This window comes from Prinia subflava, chromosome 1 (assembly GCF_021018805.1).
Source record: "Prinia subflava isolate CZ2003 ecotype Zambia chromosome 1, Cam_Psub_1.2, whole genome shotgun sequence".
Lineage (NCBI taxonomy): Eukaryota > Metazoa > Chordata > Aves > Passeriformes > Cisticolidae > Prinia > Prinia subflava.
The window spans coordinates 153604423-153621366 of NC_086247.1; the positions used below are offsets into that span (position 1 = coordinate 153604423).

The following is a 16944-nucleotide window of genomic DNA, read 5'->3' on the forward strand; positions in this document are numbered from 1 at the left end:
ACCCGCCCCACCCTCGCCCCGTGGTTCCGGGTTCGATCCCCGGCTCCGCCCGCCCGAGTCCCCGCCAGACCCTCCGGGTCCCCTCGCCCGCCCTCCCCGGGACAGCGCCACTGCGGGGATTCTCTGCGAGGATCCCTTGCGGGGACGGTGTCCGCACCCGCTGGGTCGGTGCCGGAAGCGGTGCGGACCCGCCCGGTGCCGCCCCGCCCCGGCGCGCTCCCGGCGTTCCGCCCCGCGGGGACGCGCAGACCCGCCCGGCGCGGCCGGACTGCCCGGTAAGCAGCGGCACCGGCATCGGGATCGTGAGCGAAGGCAGTGGGGCTGGCGAGGCTCAGCACGGCTCATCCAGTCCCGGTCCCGGTGCCCCTACCCTCCCGGTGCCCCTACCCTTCCGGTGCCGCCTGTCCCCGTCGGTGCTGTCCCGGCTCCCCGGCGCTGTTCCCGTTCCCCGCACGCTGCTTTAACCGAGCCCACTCCATTCCACTCCCTTCTCTCCCGCCCCGCCCGCGGCAGCTCCGGTCCCGGTTCCGGCCCCAGTCCCGGTCCCGTCCCGCCTCGCCCTGGCAACCCCAGGTGCCGGCGCGGCCACGGCTCTGCTTCCCTCCGCCGCCTCCCGGGGGCCCTGCCGCGCTGTGGGGGGTTCAAGGGGGCTCTGCCGTGTCCAGGGACTCCGGGTTTCGCAGCACATGCTGCGGGTGCCTTGGCTCCCTCGGCTGCAGGTGGAGCAATACCGAGCCCGGGCAGCCCCCAGGACCACCCCGGGACGCCCGGGGGGCCCCCGGACCCCTCCCGGACACCCCGGCACCACCGTCCTCCCGGCCAGCAGCGATGCTGCCCGGGGCGCTGAAGCTCCCCGCTGCCACTGGGGCTCCGTGCAGGGCGGTCCCGGGTGAGCCCAGCCCCTGCTCTCGGGACCGCGATGGATCCGGGGCAGGGGGAGCCGGGACCCCTCATCGTCCCTCTCTCCTGCAGCGAGGCCGCTCCATGCGCTTCCTCCGCGGCGCCTGAGCCCGGCAGCCCTCGGCAGGTGAGTGAGCGGGGCTGGGGAGGGGACCGGGTGTGTGTCCCTGTCACACATCTGGGGCGGTCCTGCGCCCACCTGCGCCCCGCGAGCGGAGGGTCCGAAGGGTCCGCAGGACCGGGAAAGGGGCTGGGATCATCCAGCCACCCTCCACTGTCCCGCTCCCTCGGGACGGAGCGTCCGAGGGGCCCGGGAGTCGCACGGTGCCCGCTGGGAGCCGCCGGGTGCCGGGGCACTGCCCCTTGCGAAACCACCCGGGGTTGAGCAACGCCGGGCACGGCTCCAGCCCGCGGCTCTCCCACGGAGCGTGGGCTCCCGAGGCTCTCGAGGCTCCCCAGGGAGGGGGCAGCAGGTTTGGGGCGGGAGCAGGTTTTGGGGGCCGCTTTGCCTGTGGCTGCCCCTCTCCCCGGCTGCAGAGACCCTTTGGGTCTTCGATACGGTGTCGGGATTCGGGATTGCTCCGTGGTGGAATTATGTTGGCAACTCCCAGTGCTGCGGGGAGGGCTCCGCGCCTGCCCCGTCCCCCCACGGAGGGGGCTCCGGTTGGGAACCTGCTGTCGAGCCCTTCGGGGTCGCTGCACCACTTCAAGGGGTTGCCAGAAACCCGGGATTTGATCGTCCTAACGATCCGCTGGCACCGGCGCCGGCGCCTCCCCGCCGGCAGCGCTTCCGCCCGCGCTCCCGGGGCTCGGCTGGGTCTGTACCTGCTGTGTCACCTGTCCTGGGCGCGCAGGAGGTGGGGCTGCCGGAAGGGTCCAAAGGGCGGGTTGGGAGACCCTCCTGGCACCTCCTGTGCCCTGGGCGGGGCCCAGGGCACCCAGGGGCTGAGGGTGCCATCCCAGCCGGCGGAAGGGAGGGGGACCGTGGGAGCCGTGTCCCCGCGCTGTCCCCTTTTCAGCCCCCACAGTCACAGCCTGTCATTAGACGGGCCGTGGTGGCCGCAGGGACCGGGCTGGCTGCCCGAGGCCGCCGCGTTGGGGCATTCCAGGGGCGTGAGGCCAAGGGGGTGGGCACAGCCCTCGCCCGAGGTGGGACCCCGCGCTTACGGTGGGGGTCATGTCCCCTGTGTCCCCAAAGACGCCTGAGACGGGAGTGGGGTCGCCACGGGAGGCACGGCGAAGGACTTGGCAGAGCCTGACTGTTTGGATCCAGGGCTGCTCCGCGGAACAAAGCCTGGCGCTCCCGCCGCTGCTCCCGCGGGTTGTTTTCCTCCTGAGCCGGTATAAAACTCCTGGCAGCGCTCGGCGGCGCCGGGCACAGCGCGGCTCCCGCGGCCCCGCTCCGCACACGCTCCGGACCGGCCGCGCCCCCGCCGTGCCGGGGCTCCCCCGTCCTTCCCGCCGGGCAGGACCCCGTCCTGGGAGCGGCAGGGGCTGCTGGAGCCTTGGGCTGGCCGGGTGATGGGGTGAGTGGGGCCAAGCCTGTGCCGGGACCGGGGGTGGCACAGCGGGAGTGACACCGCCCCGGTGGGCTCCGACAGCCGTGGGTGGGTGGGCGTTGTCCAGCCCTGCCGCAGGTGACAGAGTGACTGTCCCTGTGGCCACACCACCCCTCTGAATGATGTCCCACCTGCAGGGACCGAGCTGTCAACGCTGGTGCGTGTCCCCACGGGACTGGGGGGCAGCTGTGCCTGTCCCCTCCTGGGGCTGGGATGGGGACAGTGGTGGGGACCACCAATGGCAATGGCAGGAGGCTCGTGCAGGTCTGGTGCTGCATGGGGGGTCCTGACCTCTCTGAGGTGGCAGTGAGGTAGTGGAGGGTGCCTTGGCACATCAGTGACAGTGGCAATGACGGTAGTGGCACCATGTGGGTGCAGAGCAGTCATTTATCTCCGGATCCGGTGGTTTTGCGGTCATGGGCAGGGGGGTGTGGGTGTGGGGAGGTGAATATTTTTGGTGTTGGTTTCTGAAGTTTCAGTGCTGAAGCTCTGCTGGGCGGGAGCTGGTGGTGTCTGGCCCAGCTCCATCCCGTGGTGTCCTGTGGTGATGAGGGGTGCAGGATCCCAGCTGCTTCTGCTGGGTGGGATCTGGGGGCACACAGGGTGCCAGCAACACCCAGGGGTTTCCCGGAGCAGCCAGGTGAGACGGGGCGGGGAGCAAGGGGCTGCAGGAAGCTGGGGTCCTCCCATCTTTGGGGGTGGGCAGAGTGCTGGGGCACCCACTGGGCCTCCTCCGTTTCAGGGTGCTGGGAACTGGGGGTCTCCTGACTTCCCTCTTCCATGGACGTGTCTATCCGGGCGATGGGCACAGCCTGAGCAGTGCTGGCCTCACCCCGGCCATTCCTCCTGCTCGGCACACGCCGTGCTTGGGGGGTGCTACCAGCAGGGAGGCCACAAAAGACACGGTGTGTCCCTTGGCACCAAGGGGGCAGCTGGTGTCACCACCAAGGATGGGGAACGTGCTACAGGGGTCACCATCAGCCTCGATGCCAGTGCGGGCACAAGCATGGGTGGCACATGTGTGTGCAGTGACCCATGTCAGGGATCTGCCGGGTGACACGGTGGTGGCAGGAGATGTAGTGGCAGGAGTCATGGTGCTACTGCTGCTGGGAGCACTGGCGTGGGAGAGCGTGCAGGAGGATGCTTGCTACCCTGGGGGTCCCCTGCTCCCAGTCTTGTCTCTTCTCATGGGGTTTTGGGTCTATGGAGGTGGCTGTCCTGGTGTGGATGTGTGAACTGCCTTCCCAGGACTGTGTGTCTCAGTGTGGACACGGTTGTCCTGGTGTGGACAAGCTGCCCAGATGTGGTTGTCCCAGTACAGATGTGGTTGTCCTGGTGTGGGTGTGGTTGTCCCAGTGTGGACAGGCTGTCCAGGACATGATTGTCCTGGTGTGGGCAGGTGTATCCCGATGTGAATGTGCTGCCTGCAGTGCGGGTGCCAGCGTCACTGTCCCCCTTCCCACTGCGCCCAGCCCGCTGCCCCAGGGGTGGCAGTGCCAGTGGTGCCACAGGTGGGTCCTGGCACAGGATGGCTCCAGGAGCTCGCGGGCCTGTGGGGCAGCCCCGAGGCAGCGTGGGGCCAGGGCCGAGCCCTCTAATCGCCTCAGCTGCTCAGGCAGGCCAGGGCCGGTCCCAGGAATGTGACTCCGGCGGCGCGGGAGTGGCCGCGGCAGCGGTGCTGAGCGCCCGTGGCAGCGACAGGTCACTCCCAGCGTGGCCCGTGCTGGCAGCCAGCGGGATCGAGGTCCTGCCCCGCTTATCGGGGCGGCCCAGCCCCGCACAAGGGGCCATTGTGCTGTGGGGCCACGCGTGGGGCGCGGCTGGTGGCAGTGCCAGCACTGGCACTGTCACGGTCCTGTCGCCACCGTGGCCACAGGTGTGTGTCCTGACCCCTCTGCTCGAGAGGAGGGCTAGGTGGTGGCGCTGCAGCCATGTGGTGGCTGTGGGACTGTCCTGGGGTGTCTGCTCTGGACCTGTCCCCCCATCCCAGGGTGCCAGAGCGCCCTGGGAGTGGGGTTAGCCACAGGGCACCAATCAAGGCTTGTTCTGGCCCCTTTCCACAGGGCTGGCACGAGCCCTGAGCTGTTCCCAGTCACTGCTCGTCTGTGACTCAGCGACTGCAGTGGAAAGCAGAAGTGTCCCCCTGTGCCCCCCCAGCTGCCCGTCATCCTTTCCAGCGGGGTCATGCCCCTGGCTCCCAGGCGCCACATGTCCCCAGTGTCACCGTCCCACCGGGTCCCTACCGTGGCACCTGGGGGCCAGGACCCCCTTTTTGGGTGTTTTGGTGAGAGCACGACATTCCCGAGAACAATCCCAGTGTGTTCCCAAACTAATCCCAAACTGCCCACGGGATTAAGCCCAAAAAGCTGCTTAGCGCCTGGAGCAGTGACACCGTCCTGTGCCGGCGCCCCGGGACCCACCGAGGGGTGGCCAGCACCGCGTCCCCCCCGTGGGAGGGTCTGGCCTGAATTCGGGGGGGTGGAATGCTGGCGGCGGCTTGGCGAGCGCCCCAGGAGAGCGGCGTGGCAGGGCGGATAATCTGCCTGCTGGAATGTGGATGTGCTGGCTCCAGCCCCGGACGGGAGTGGGGATTAGGGAGAAGCCAGAGCAGGGTAGCACCGAATTTTGGGAAAAGGTGGGATCCAGGGCTGTGCTGAGGCTCGAGGAGCTGCAGGCTCGGCATTCACTGAGGCTGCAACTCCTCGAGCCTCACCACGGCCACCGTGCCGGCACCCCAGCGGTGACGAGGACAGAGATGCCACCCATGTGAGATGCAGTCATCCGTCACCACCCTCCTCCGTCCCCCCCCGTCACGTGGGGCTACCTCCCGTGGCAATAAACCCAGCACACCGGTGCCAGAGGGGTCAGCGCAGGGCCCGGGGAGCTGCCAAGGGGAAATGTGGGTGGAAGCTGGGTTGGGCTGGGGAAACGGGGAGGAGCGGGGGGGTTCGGGAGGGTCGGGGGTTGCTGTGCCCCCCCGAGCCTGGCACCCCGCCTGCACCCCGCAGGGTTGGGTGCTTGCCCGGGGTCCCGCTGCCCCAACTCTGCTCCCCTCCCGGCGTTTGTCTTGGCCACAGCTCTCCCATTCCAGCCAGTGGCCAAGACAAACCAGCCTGGAGCCAGCCCAACCCGAGGAGAGGCAGCCCCAGCCCCTGCCTGCAGCACGGCCCTGAGGGGACCCCCTGATCCCCCTCTGTGCCCCCAGGTTATGCTACCCCGGCAGCGTCCCCTGAGCCCCCGCGAGAAGGAAAAAGGCTAAGCCGGCCGTGCCGGGGGCCGGCACCATGACCCACTCCCAGGTGTCTTCCGAGCTCCACCACATTGTCTCCTCAGCCTTCCAGAGCGTAAGTGCCACCGCGGGGCGGGCCTCGTGGCTGGGGGGGACGAGAGGCCGCACCCCTGATTGTGCCTGGAGGGGTGACAGGGGTCATGGCACAGCCCCATGCACCCGGGGGTGCCCGATTGCTGGGCTGTGGGGTGCTGGCAGTGCCCACAGCACCTACCCCCTCACTCAGGTGTGGGGCAGGGCCATGGGCTGCTGGCAGCACTGTGTGGCACCTGTCCCATCGCTCAGCCTTGCCCCACAGCAGCTCCCCGGGGCAGGCCAGGCCAGCTGTGCCAGGGTGGCGGGTGCCCTTGGGGCCGGCACGGTGGCGGTGCCGCTGGCGGCATGGCCGTGGTGGTGCCCACGGTGCCAGCACTGCCCTGGCGACAGGTCTGAGCCAAGTTAATGATTGACCCTCGTGTCACGGCGCGGCCGCCCGGTGCTGTTGGCAAGCGCCGGCCGGGCGCACGTGACTGGGGATGGGACTGGCCCCATCCCCATGGAGTTCCTCTGGGGCTCCCAGGTAAGCTGCTGCCCAAGGGGGCTGCCGGGGACTCTCCTGCGGTGCCACCCCCGGGCACGGTGCCCACCTGCGCCACGGTGAGGCCAGGCGCCAGACAAAGGAGTGTGTTGGGTGCTGCTGGGTGCAGCCTGGCAGATTTTGGGCCCTGGGGCCATGGGGCCATGGCCAAAGGTCTTAGGGGGTCTCGGGAATCAAAGGGGTTGCAGGGATGGTGGAAGGGATGTGGCAGGAGGGGGGGATGCAGGTGCAGCACGTGGCCTGATGCCACCGCTGCCAGCACGTGGCAGCCTCTGCGTGCCAGGGTGGTGGGTGTGATGAGTGTCGTGGTCACCTCCTGGGTCACACCCTGCGTGACCTCTGGGTTACCCCCTGGCGATCCTGTGACCACTGTGCAGTAGGGATGGGTGTGGGGCACCTGTGCCCAAACCTGATACCTGGGCTGAGGTTCATGTGGGGTGGCCATAGCACAGCCCTGGACCAGCAAGTGCTGGTGGGGTGCCCACCCAGGGTGGTGGGAGCCCCTCCTCCCGGGGGTATCCCTGCAGGCACATCCCGGTGCCTGGGGTGCCCCTGTACCCCCTTGGCCCCCGACCCCGGGTCCAGGAGCTGCTGTGTCCTGGGGTCACTGGGTGGGGGTCGTGGCGGGGGGACTGGGCTGTGCAAAGGCTGGTGGGGGATTTACCGGGGGCCGCTGCGCTCCGGGGGCAGCGTGAGCGCGGCGAGGGGAGCCGGTGGTTCGGGGGGCCGGGGCTCGGCGGGAGGGGCTGATGCGCCCCGGGGCGTTGGTGCGTCCCGAGGGGCCGGGGCTGGCGGGGGATCGGCGCATCCCGAGTGGCCCCGGTGCCTTCCGGGGGCAGTCGGTGCATGCCGGGGGGGGAGGCCGGTCGCTCCGGGGCCGCCGCCGGTGCCGCGGTGCCGCCGGTGCCCTCTGCGTTCACCGTCACCTTGAGACGGGCGCGAGGCGGCTCCGTCAATATTTGGCGAGGCCGGGACGGAGCCGCCGCCCCCCGGTTCCCTCCCCGGCCTCCCCCCCCGCGCTTCCCCCCCCGCACCGGCCCCATCCGCGGCCGGTCCCGCCGCTCCGATAAAGCGCTGCGGGAGCTGCGGAGGGAGCGGCTCCGCCATGACTCAGGTAGGACCGGCCGGGGACGCGCCCCCCGCAGCCCCCGCAGCCCCTCCCGCGCTCCTCCAGGAGCCCCCTGCCACCGCCAGCCCCGCATCCTTCGTATCCTCCCAGCTCCGCACCCCCTGTGTCCCCGCACCCCCTGCGAGCCCCAGTCCCGCACTCCCCCCACATCCCCCCCGGACCCTCCACTCCTTCACATCCCCCTGCGCCCCCCGCCCTGCATCCCCTGCCGCCCCCAGCCCCGCCCCCGCCCCGCAGCCCCTCCCCCCGCGCCCACCCTCGCCCCCAGCACCCACGGCCGGGGGGCGGCAGCAGCCCTGGGCGGGGGGCACAGAGCCTGGGGGGTACAGAGCCGGGGGTACAGAGCTGGGGGTACAGAGCTGGGGGGTACAGAGCTGGGGGGTACAGAGCCAGGGGTACAGAGCTGGGGGGTACAGAGCCAGGGGTACAGAGCCGGGGGTACAGAGCTGGGGGGTACAGAGCCGGGGGTACAGAGCCGGGGGTACAGAGCTGGGGGTACAGAGCTGGGGGTACAGAGCCGGGGGTACAGAGCTGGGGGGTACAGAGCCAGGGGTACAGAGCCAGGGGTACAGAGCCTGGGGGGTACAGAGCCAGGTGTACAGAGCCAGGGGTACAGAGCCGGGGGTACAGAGCCCGGGGTACAGAGCCAGGGGTACAGAGCCAGGGGTACAGAGCCTGGGGGGTACAGAGCCGGGGGTACAGAGCCGGGGGTACAGAGCCAGGGGTACAGAGCCAGGGGTACAGAGCCGGGGGTACAGAGCTGGGGGTACAGAGCCAGGGGTACAGAGCCTGGGGGGTACAGAGCCAGGGGTACAGAGCCGGGGGTACAGAGCCAGGGGTACAGAGCCAGGGGTACAGAGCCTGGGGGGTACAGAGCCAGGGGTACAGAGCCAGGGGTACAGAGCCTGGGGGGTACAGAGCCAGGTGTACAGAGCCAGGGGTACAGAGCCGGGGGTACAGAGCCAGGGGTACAGAGCCAGGGGTACAGAGCCTGGGGGGTACAGAGCCAGGGGTACAGAGCCAGGGGTACAGAGCTGAGGGGTACAGAGCCCGGGGTACAGAGCCGGGGGGCACAGAGCCGGGGGGCACGGGGCCAGGGGGTACAGAGCCCGGGCACAGAGCCTGGGGTACAGAGCCAGGGGTACAGAGCCAGGGGGCACAGAGGCAGGGGTACAGAGCCAGGGGTACAGAGCCTGGGGTACAGAGCCAGGGGGGCGCAGAGCCCGGGGGTACAGAGCCCAGAGCTGTTTGGGTGCAGGGGCTGGGGAATGGACAGCACCGGGGTGGGCGGGGGCTCAGCACCTGGACATGGCACGGAGGGTGCTGAGGTTGTACAGGGGCACAGCACAGGTGGTCCCAGCTCGGGTCCCAGCTCGTAGGAGAGCAGGGCACTGGGATACCCGGGGGCACAGCCCCTGGAGCTGGGGTGCTGTGGCACAGGGGGTGGAGGTGACGCCGGAGCACAGTGCCGGGGCTGGGGGTGCTGGGGGTATGTGGGTGCACATGCAGCAGGTGTACATGCAGCAGGTGTACATGTAGTGGGTGCACATGCAGCGGGTGCCCAGCCCAGGGCACAGGGGTGCACAGCCCTTGGGTGCCCTCGGGAGCTCTGAGAGCCCCTGCCCGGGGCACCCATCCCGTGGGGCTGCGTGTCCGGGGCGCGCTGTGGCGGGCGGCGGTGCCGGCGCCACCCTGCGCCCGCTCATCCCTGCCGCCGGCCCACAGCCCGAGCAGGAGGCGCTGGGCGCCGGCTCACCTGCCTTCGGGGAGGAGGAGGAGGAGAAGGACCTGAACAAGGCCCTGGGTGTGGAGCGCTTCGAGGAGATCCTGAACGACACTCACCCCCGCAACGCTGAGGAGGCCGGGCGCAGCTACGGCGAGGAGGACTTCGAGTGTGAGCGGGGCCAAGGGCGGGCACGGAGCAGGGGATGGGCAGGGAGAGGACAGGGGGCAAGCAGGGAGTGGGGAACTGGCAGGAGATGGGCAGGGAGCGCAGCACCAACTCCCAGTCCCCCCAGACCACCGCCATTCGTCCCACCACATCCACCACCCGCTCTCCACGCACCTGCCCCCTGACGCCCGCCGCAAGAAGGGGATCCCCAAAAAGGGCAAAAAGAAGGCCCGGCGTGCCTCTGTCCCTGGAGAGACCCCCACCATCGAGGAGGCTGAAGAGGATGAGGATGAAGCGTGCGAGACGGAGACGGAGCGGTCGGCGGAGGAGCTGCGGCAGCCCGGGCCAGCCGAGGCAGTGCAGGTGAGGGCACGGCTGGCGTGGGGGCGGCTCAGCGTGTCTGGGCACAGCTGGGGCACCAGAGGAGCTGGGGCCGGTGCTGCCCATGGCCAGGGAGATGTGGCTCACCCGCTGCCCCCTCAGTTCTTCCTGCAGGAGGATGAGGTGCCCGACCGCCGGGCAGAGGAGCCAGCAGCCCCCGTGGCACTGCCCGGCTCCCCCCCCGAGCCCCGAGGGGGCACGACCCCGAAGGAAGCCCAGGCCAGCAGGTGAGCTGGGGTTGGGCAGTGCTAGAGCTCTTGGGGAGTGGGCATCCTCTGGCTGCCCCATGGCAGGGTTGGGGACTGGACAGCCCCCTCCAGTACCCCGTGGCAGGATTGGGGCGCAGAGGGGGGCTCAGCACTGAGGTGGGCTCCTGCCTTGCAGCCCTGATGCAGAGCAGGGGGCTCTGGGGGAAGGGGCAGCCGCTGAGGCTGGGTCCCCGGGTCGCCCTGCACCAAAGTCACAGCCGGGGCACCGGAGCTACAACCTGCACGAGCGGCGCTGCATCGGCAGCATGACGGCCGCCGAGCAGGACCGCTACCAGAAGATGCCGACAGACGAGTCAGAGGCACAGACACTGGCCTCGGCTGACCTGGACTACATGAAGAGTGAGTGGGGCTGCGCTGGTCTGTGCCGGGCGAGTGGGCTGGGACAGTGGGTCAGGCAGTGCCAGGGGAGTGGGGCTGGGGACAGTGGCGCTGGCATTGCTGGGGATGGCGGGTTTGGAACAGTGGGGTTGGCAGCACCAGGGTGGCTGGTGTCTGCAGCCAAGCTGGGCTGGATGCAGGCACTGACCCTGCTCCCAGTGCTAGGCACAACCACAGGGGACCCATTCCTGATGCCAGGGCTGGGCCGAGTCCCTGTTGAGTGTGGCCAGGAGCTGAGCCCGGGGCAGCTGGAGCCGGTGGCTCCAGTAGCTGGATGGCAGTAGCAGTGGTGGTGGCTCCCCTGGGCACTTACCAGCCCCAGGCATTCACAGTCCAGGACTCTCAGGGTGGCAGGTGATGCTTTTGCTGTGGAGCTCCCAGGGGAGAGCCCATGTGCCAGTGAGCATGGGTGGGCCTTGGCACACAGGGAGCAGGTGACACCAGTGCCAGGAGCCACCTCGACTCCTGCTTGGCGTTGCTGGTGGTGACCAAGTGACCCCCCCCGAGCTGCAGCGCTTGCCCCCAGCACTGGGACGATCGCTCTGCCCTGAGCTATCCCAGGCAGGACACATCCCACAGCCCCACGGCTGCCCAAGCTGGGCTCAGTGTCCCTGTGCTGGGGTTTGAGATGCAGGGCCCCACAGAGTGGCCACCCCAGCATTGCTGACCCCCCTCAGGTCACCGCTTCGAGGATGTGCCGGGTGTGCGGCGGCACCTGGTGCGGAAGAGTGCCAAGGCACAGATGGTGCACGTCAGCAAGGGCCACAAGGAGCCCAGCACGCGGCAGCGCAAGCAGGACCGGCAGCCCCACGAGGTGCGGGGGCCTGGGGCAGGGGACGGGCAGGGCCGGGGTGCCCTGGGGTCGCAGCTCTGACCCAGCTGTGCTGCAGGTGTTTGTGGAGCTGAACGAGCTGGTGGTGGACAAGAACCAGGAGCTGCAGTGGAAGGAGACGGCGCGCTGGATCAAGTTTGAGGAGGACGTGGAGGAGGAGACAGACCGCTGGGGCAAACCCCATGTGGCCTCCCTCTCCTTCCGCAGCCTCCTGGAGCTCCGCAAGACCCTGGCCCACGGTAGGGAGGCAGAGACCACCCTGTGGGGCCCATGGTGAGGTGGGGTCCTGTCCCTGCTGGCCTCAGCCCCCCTTCCGTTGTGCAGGGGCCGTGCTCCTGGATCTGGACCAAAAGACGCTGCCGGGGGTGGCTCACCAGGTGGTGGAGCAGATGGTGATCACGGACCAGATCCGGGCTGAGGACCGTGCCAACGTGCTGCGGGCGCTGCTGCTCAAGCACAGGTGGGCGTGGGGGGCACGAACACAGCCCCTTTCCCCTGGGCTCTGCGCCCTGAGCTGAGGGGCTGATGCTGTCCCTGGGATCCTGGCAATGGCTGTGCCGTTGGGCCGCCACGGACAGCCCTGGCCCTGTCCTGCAGCCACCCGAGCGACGAGAAGGAGTTCTCCTTCCCGAGGAACATCTCGGCGGGCAGCCTGGGCTCCCTGCTCGTGCACCACCACAGCACCAACCACGTGGCTGAGGGCAGCGAGCCAGCCGTCACCGAGCCCCTCATAGCTGGCCACGCCGGCGAGCACGACACGCGTGTCGACATGGAGAAGGAGGTGGGTGCCGTGGCCCCCAGGCCCTGCCCGTGCTCTGGGGAAGGGCCCTGACCCCAGTCCCCCACTCTGTCCCCACAGAGGGAGGTCCTCACTCCCACGCCCCCAGCTGGCATCACTCGCTCCAAGTCAAAGCACGAGCTGAAGCTGCTGGAGAAGATCCCCGACAACGCCGAGGCCACGGTGGTGCTCGTGGGTATGGAGGGGTGGGCAGGCCAGGGGTGTGGGGGCCGCATACCAGGCACCCTGGTGACCCCCGTGCCCCTTGTGCCCCCAGGCTGTGTGGAGTTCCTGGACCAGCCCACCATGGCCTTTGTGCGGCTGCAGGAGGCTGTGGAGCTGGACGCGGTGCTGGAGGTGCCCGTGCCTGTGCGGTTCCTGTTCGTGCTGCTGGGCCCCAGCAGCACCCACATGGACTACCACGAGATTGGGCGCTCCATCTCCACCCTCATGTCCGACAAGGTCCGTGCCCTGGGCACTGGGGTCGTGCCAGGGTGGGGGGCTCAGGCTGTGCCAGGTTGGGAGGTTTGGGGCTGCACCAGGATGGGGGTTCTGGGCTCTGCTGGGGCAGGGCTTGAGGCTGTGCTGGGCAGGGAGCTCAGGGTTGTGCCAGGGCTGGGGGCTCAGGGTCCTGCTGGGGCTATGATCTCGAGACCCCACTGGTCTGGGGGTTTGGGGCTGTGATGGGGCTGGAAGCTCAGGACTCAGATGGGATGGGCTGGAGGTCATGCCAGTGCTGGGGTCTCAGAGAAATGCCAGGATGAAGGCTTGGAGTCCTGTCAGGGCTGGGAAGCTCAGGGCTGTGCCAGGACCAGGGACATCCTGAGGCCCTGGGCTTGGGGCTGTGCGGTACCAGGCTCTCAGGACACCGCAGAGCACTGGGCACTGACCCTGCCATCGCCCCCAGCAATTCCACGAGGCCGCGTACCTGGCTGACGACCGTCACGACCTTCTGAATGCCATCAACGAGTTCCTGGACTGCAGCGTGGTGCTGCCGCCGTCCGAGGTGCAGGGTGAGGAGCTGCTGCGCAGCGTCGCCCACTTCCAGCGCGAGATGCTGAAGAAGAGGATGGAGCAGGAGAGGAGGCTGCTGCTGGAGCCCAAGTCCCCTGAGGAGAAAGGTGCCAGGGGCAGGGCTGGGGCCAGGGCAGGGTTTGGGGGTCGTCCCAGCTATTGGGGTCTCACTGTCTGTGCATCCGCCTGCCCCCAGCGCTGCTGAAGCTGAAGGTGGTGGAGGACGAGGCTGAAGAGGATGACGACCCCCTGAGGCGCACGGGCCGCCCCTTCGGGGGGCTGATCCGGGACGTGCGGCGGAGGTACCCCCAGTACCTGAGCGACTTCCGAGATGCGCTGGACCCCCAGTGCATCGCCGCCGTCATCTTCATCTACTTTGCTGCGCTGTCCCCTGCCATCACCTTCGGGGGGCTGCTGGGTGAGTGCGGGGTGTGCAGGCCTGCAGGGGTGGTGCAGTCACAGAGGCTGCAGCAGTGCTGCCCAGTGAGTGTGCCACGGGGCAGGGCCGTGAGGCTGAGGGGCCCATGCTGATGTGTGCCTGAGCCTGTCCTGCCGCAGGGGAGAAGACGCAGGACCTGATCGGGGTGTCGGAGCTGATCATCTCCACGTCGCTGCAGGGCGTCCTCTTCTGCCTGCTGGGTGCTCAGCCCCTGCTGGTCATCGGCTTCTCGGGGCCACTGCTCGTCTTTGAGGAAGCCTTCTTCACGGTGAGGTGCTGGGTCTGCCCTGGGGGCTGGGGGAGACACCCGTGCCCCGGCCCCACTGCCCAGGGCTGTGCCCCACTGCCCAGGGCTCTGCCCAGCCCTGCCACCATCCTGACACCCGTCTGTCCATCTGTCTGTGCGCATGGCTGGGCAGTTCTGCACGTCCAATGAGCTGGAGTACCTGGTGGGGCGTGTCTGGATCGGCTTTTGGCTCATCCTCATCGTGCTGGTCATGGTGGCCTTTGAGGGCAGCTTCCTGGTGCGATTTGTCTCCCGCTTCACCCAGGAGATCTTTGCCTTTCTCATCTCCCTCATCTTCATCTATGAGACCTTTTCCAAGCTGGCCAAGGTGAGCTGAGGGGGATGAGCCGAGGGGGCTGCAGCAGGGCCAGGCAGGATGGGGCTGAACATCCCGTCCTGCTGCTCCAGATCTTCCAGGAGCACCCGCTGCATGGCTGCCTGAGCGCCAACAGCTCGGCCGAGGCCTCGGCCAACGGCAGCGTGGCCAACACCACAGCCCCGGCCACCAGCCCGGCTGCCCGCGGTGCCACCAAGGTCACGGGGCAGCCCAACACGGCGCTGCTGTCACTTGTGCTCATGGCCGGCACCTTCTTCATCGCCTTCTTCCTGCGCAAGTTCAAGAACAGCCGCTTCTTCCCCGGACGGGTGCGTGGGGGTGGCCGTGGGGCTGGGGTGAGCCTGGGGGCCGTGGGGCTGTGACATGCCCAGGGGGGCTGGGTGAGCCAGGAGAGCTGTGGCCAGGCTGGCGCTGGTGTTCCCCCAGATCCGGAGGCTCATCGGGGACTTTGGGGTGCCCATTGCCATCCTGGTGATGGTGCTGGTGGACTACAGCATCCAGGACACCTACACACAGGTGAGCAGCCACCCATCCACTGCCTGGGCACGATGCCTAACCCCACACCCTCTTAGGGATCCCTGTGCCCCATCCCACTGTCCTGGCTGCGGGTCAGCAGCTCCATCTGTCCCCAGCATGGCAGCACTTGCTTGGCCACCTCTGGCTCCCAGCATTTGACCTTTCCTCTCCTGCTGAATCCGGTTTCTGTGGGTCCTGGTGCCTCCATGGCCCCCCTCACTCTGTGGGGCACAGCCAGCGCCCTCTGAGCACTTGTCTCCCCCACCCCCTGCAGAAGCTGAGTGTGCCCAGTGGGTTCTCAGTGACAGCCCCAGACAAGCGGGGTTGGGTGATCAACCCCCTGGGCATGCAGAGTGCCTTCCCTGTGTGGATGATGGTGGCCAGCGGCCTCCCCGCCATCCTCGTCTTTATCCTCATCTTCATGGAGACCCAGATCACCACGTGAGTGTGGTGGGGCCGGGCAGGGGGCATTGGTGGGCAAGGAGGAGCCTGTGCTGTGCCAACCACCTGCCCTCGTGCCCAGGCTGATCATCAGCAAGAAGGAGCGGATGCTGCAGAAGGGCTCCGGGTTCCACCTCGACCTCCTGCTCATCGTGGCCATGGGAGGCTTCTTTGCGCTCTTTGGGCTGCCCTGGCTGGCCGCAGCCACCGTGCGCTCCGTGACCCACGCCAACGCCCTCACTGTCATGAGCAAGGCCGTGGCACCTGGGGACAAGCCCAAGATCCAGGAAGTGAAGGAGCAGCGGGTCACCGGGCTGCTGGTGGCCGTGCTTGTCGGTAGGTCTGGCCCTCGGGACCCGGGGGGCTGCAGTGCAGTGGGAAGGGGGCAGCGTGGGGAGGGGGCTGGGGCACCCCTGCCAAATTGGTGTGGCCATCCTGTCCCTGGTGGACACAGGGATGTGGGACCCTCCCCATGTGAGGGGGTTAAGTGGGCAGGGGTAACTGGGGCTGGAGGGCTGTGCTGAGCCCCTCCCCAGGTTGACACTGCTCTGGCCCAGGGCTGTCCATTGTCATCGGGGACCTGCTGCGGCAGATCCCACTGGCCGTGCTCTTCGGCATCTTCCTCTACATGGGTGTCACCTCCCTCAATGGCATCCAGTTCTACGAGCGCCTGCAGCTGCTGCTGATGCCCCCCAAGCACCACCCTGATGTCACCTATGTCAAAAAGGTGGGGAGGGGGCCTGGGGAGGATCCTTAGGGGCAGGACCGTTGTCGGGGACAGCAGCCAGGCTGGGGTACTCTTGCGTGGGAGCCCTGCGGTGTCTGCAGGACAGGCTGTGGCAGAGCCTTGTTTAGGCGGGCAGACGAGGACAGACCCCGGCGGGGCTGGGGGGCCGTGTCTGGGGTGTGGGTACCCCTGGGCCAAGCCGTGCCCACGGTGGGAGGGGGACACAGGCCCAGCCGGGCGCCCGGCAGTGACTCCTCTCGTGCCCAGGTGCGCACGCTGCGCATGCACCTGTTCACCGCGCTGCAGCTGGCCTGCCTGGCCGTGCTCTGGGCCGTCATGTCCACTGTGGCCTCCCTCGCCTTCCCCTTCATCCTCATCCTCACGGTGCCACTCCGCATGTGCCTGCTCAGCCGCATCTTCACCGACCGGGAAATGAAGTGTGTAAGTGGCCGCGCCGTTGTCCCGGGGGCGGCGGGGGCGGCGGCTCCGGGGCCGGCAGGGCCGGCGGCCCTGGCTGCCCCTCAGCCGCCGTGTCCCGCAGCTGGACGCAGCCGAGGCCGAGCCCATCCTGGACGAGCGGGAAGGTGTGGACGAGTACAACGAGATGCCGATGCCGGTGTGATGGCGCCAGCGGCTCAGGGCTCTCGGTGGGCGCCGGGCCGGGCCGGGGCTCCGCGGGGACGGGCCCTGCGCCCCCCGGCCCGCGGAGGGCACCTGCCAAAGATTCGGCGGCCGCGGCCCTGCCCCGCGGCGCGGCCCCGGACGCTCGGACGGAGCCCCCGGCCCCTCAGCCGCGCTGCGGCTCCCCCGCGGCTCCCGCCCACACTCGGGCGTCAGCCGAGCCCCCGGGGGTCACGGAGCAGGCATTCAAAGGCAATAAACAGCTTTATTCCGAGCGCAGGGCTCAGGGCAGAGGTGCTGGGGCAGCCCTGCCAAGGGAGGCCTGCTCCGGGCAGCCCCTGGGGGGCTACCGGGGTGGGGGCTGGGGCCCCACCACCCCCGCTGCCTTCGACTAATAAAGAGACCGGACTTTGCACACTTTTCACCAGTTTTATTGGAAAGTTCCCCCCTTCCCTAACACCCCCCTCCTCCTGGCCCCGGCCCTGGGAACAGCCCCGTGTGCGCACCCGCTCCCGGCCCTGCCCTGCAGCCCCCGGGACCCCTGTGCCCCCCGGAGGGGCCGGGCCCAGCGCCCCCGCCC

The 16944-nt window shown here is 68.9% G+C and overlaps 1 protein-coding gene across 4 annotated transcripts; it reads left to right on the forward strand.

Annotated features, from left to right (window-relative positions):
* Positions 1–40: 40 nt before the first annotated feature.
* On the forward strand, positions 41–16784 carry SLC4A2 (solute carrier family 4 member 2). Of its 4 annotated transcripts, XM_063418422.1 has the most exons (24): positions 43–275; positions 973–1027; positions 5665–5803; positions 9180–9348; positions 9473–9708; positions 9829–9953; positions 10111–10334; positions 11051–11187; positions 11264–11444; positions 11530–11665; positions 11803–11986; positions 12065–12179; positions 12261–12445; positions 12891–13104; positions 13194–13415; positions 13556–13704; positions 13856–14050; positions 14131–14367; positions 14486–14575; positions 14850–15016; positions 15099–15352; positions 15574–15743; positions 16011–16184; positions 16285–16784. In XM_063418422.1, exons 3-24 carry the CDS (start codon positions 5744–5746, stop codon positions 16363–16365), a joined length of 3705 nt encoding a protein of 1234 aa, XP_063274492.1. In that variant the 5' UTR covers positions 43–275; positions 973–1027; positions 5665–5743; the 3' UTR covers positions 16366–16784. The 4 variants fall into 4 exon arrangements, with proteins under 4 accessions (XP_063274467.1, XP_063274492.1, XP_063274476.1 ...); XM_063418397.1 differs by having other exon boundaries at positions 41–275; positions 9473–9953; XM_063418406.1 differs by lacking the exons at positions 43–275; positions 973–1027 and adding an exon at positions 1947–2426 and having other exon boundaries at positions 9473–9953.
* Positions 16785–16944: the final 160 nt, after the last annotated feature.

Coding starts and splice junctions, on each gene's coding strand:
- SLC4A2 (XM_063418397.1), top strand. CDS start 5,744: ATGACCCACTCCCAGGTGTCTTCCGAGCTCCACCACATTGTCTCCTCA. Junction 11,188..11,263: donor AGGACCGGCAGCCCCACGAG/GTGCGGGGGCCT, acceptor GCTGTGCTGCAG/GTGTTTGTGGAGCTGAACGA. Junction 14,368..14,485: donor GCCGCTTCTTCCCCGGACGG/GTGCGTGGGGGT, acceptor GTGTTCCCCCAG/ATCCGGAGGCTCATCGGGGA.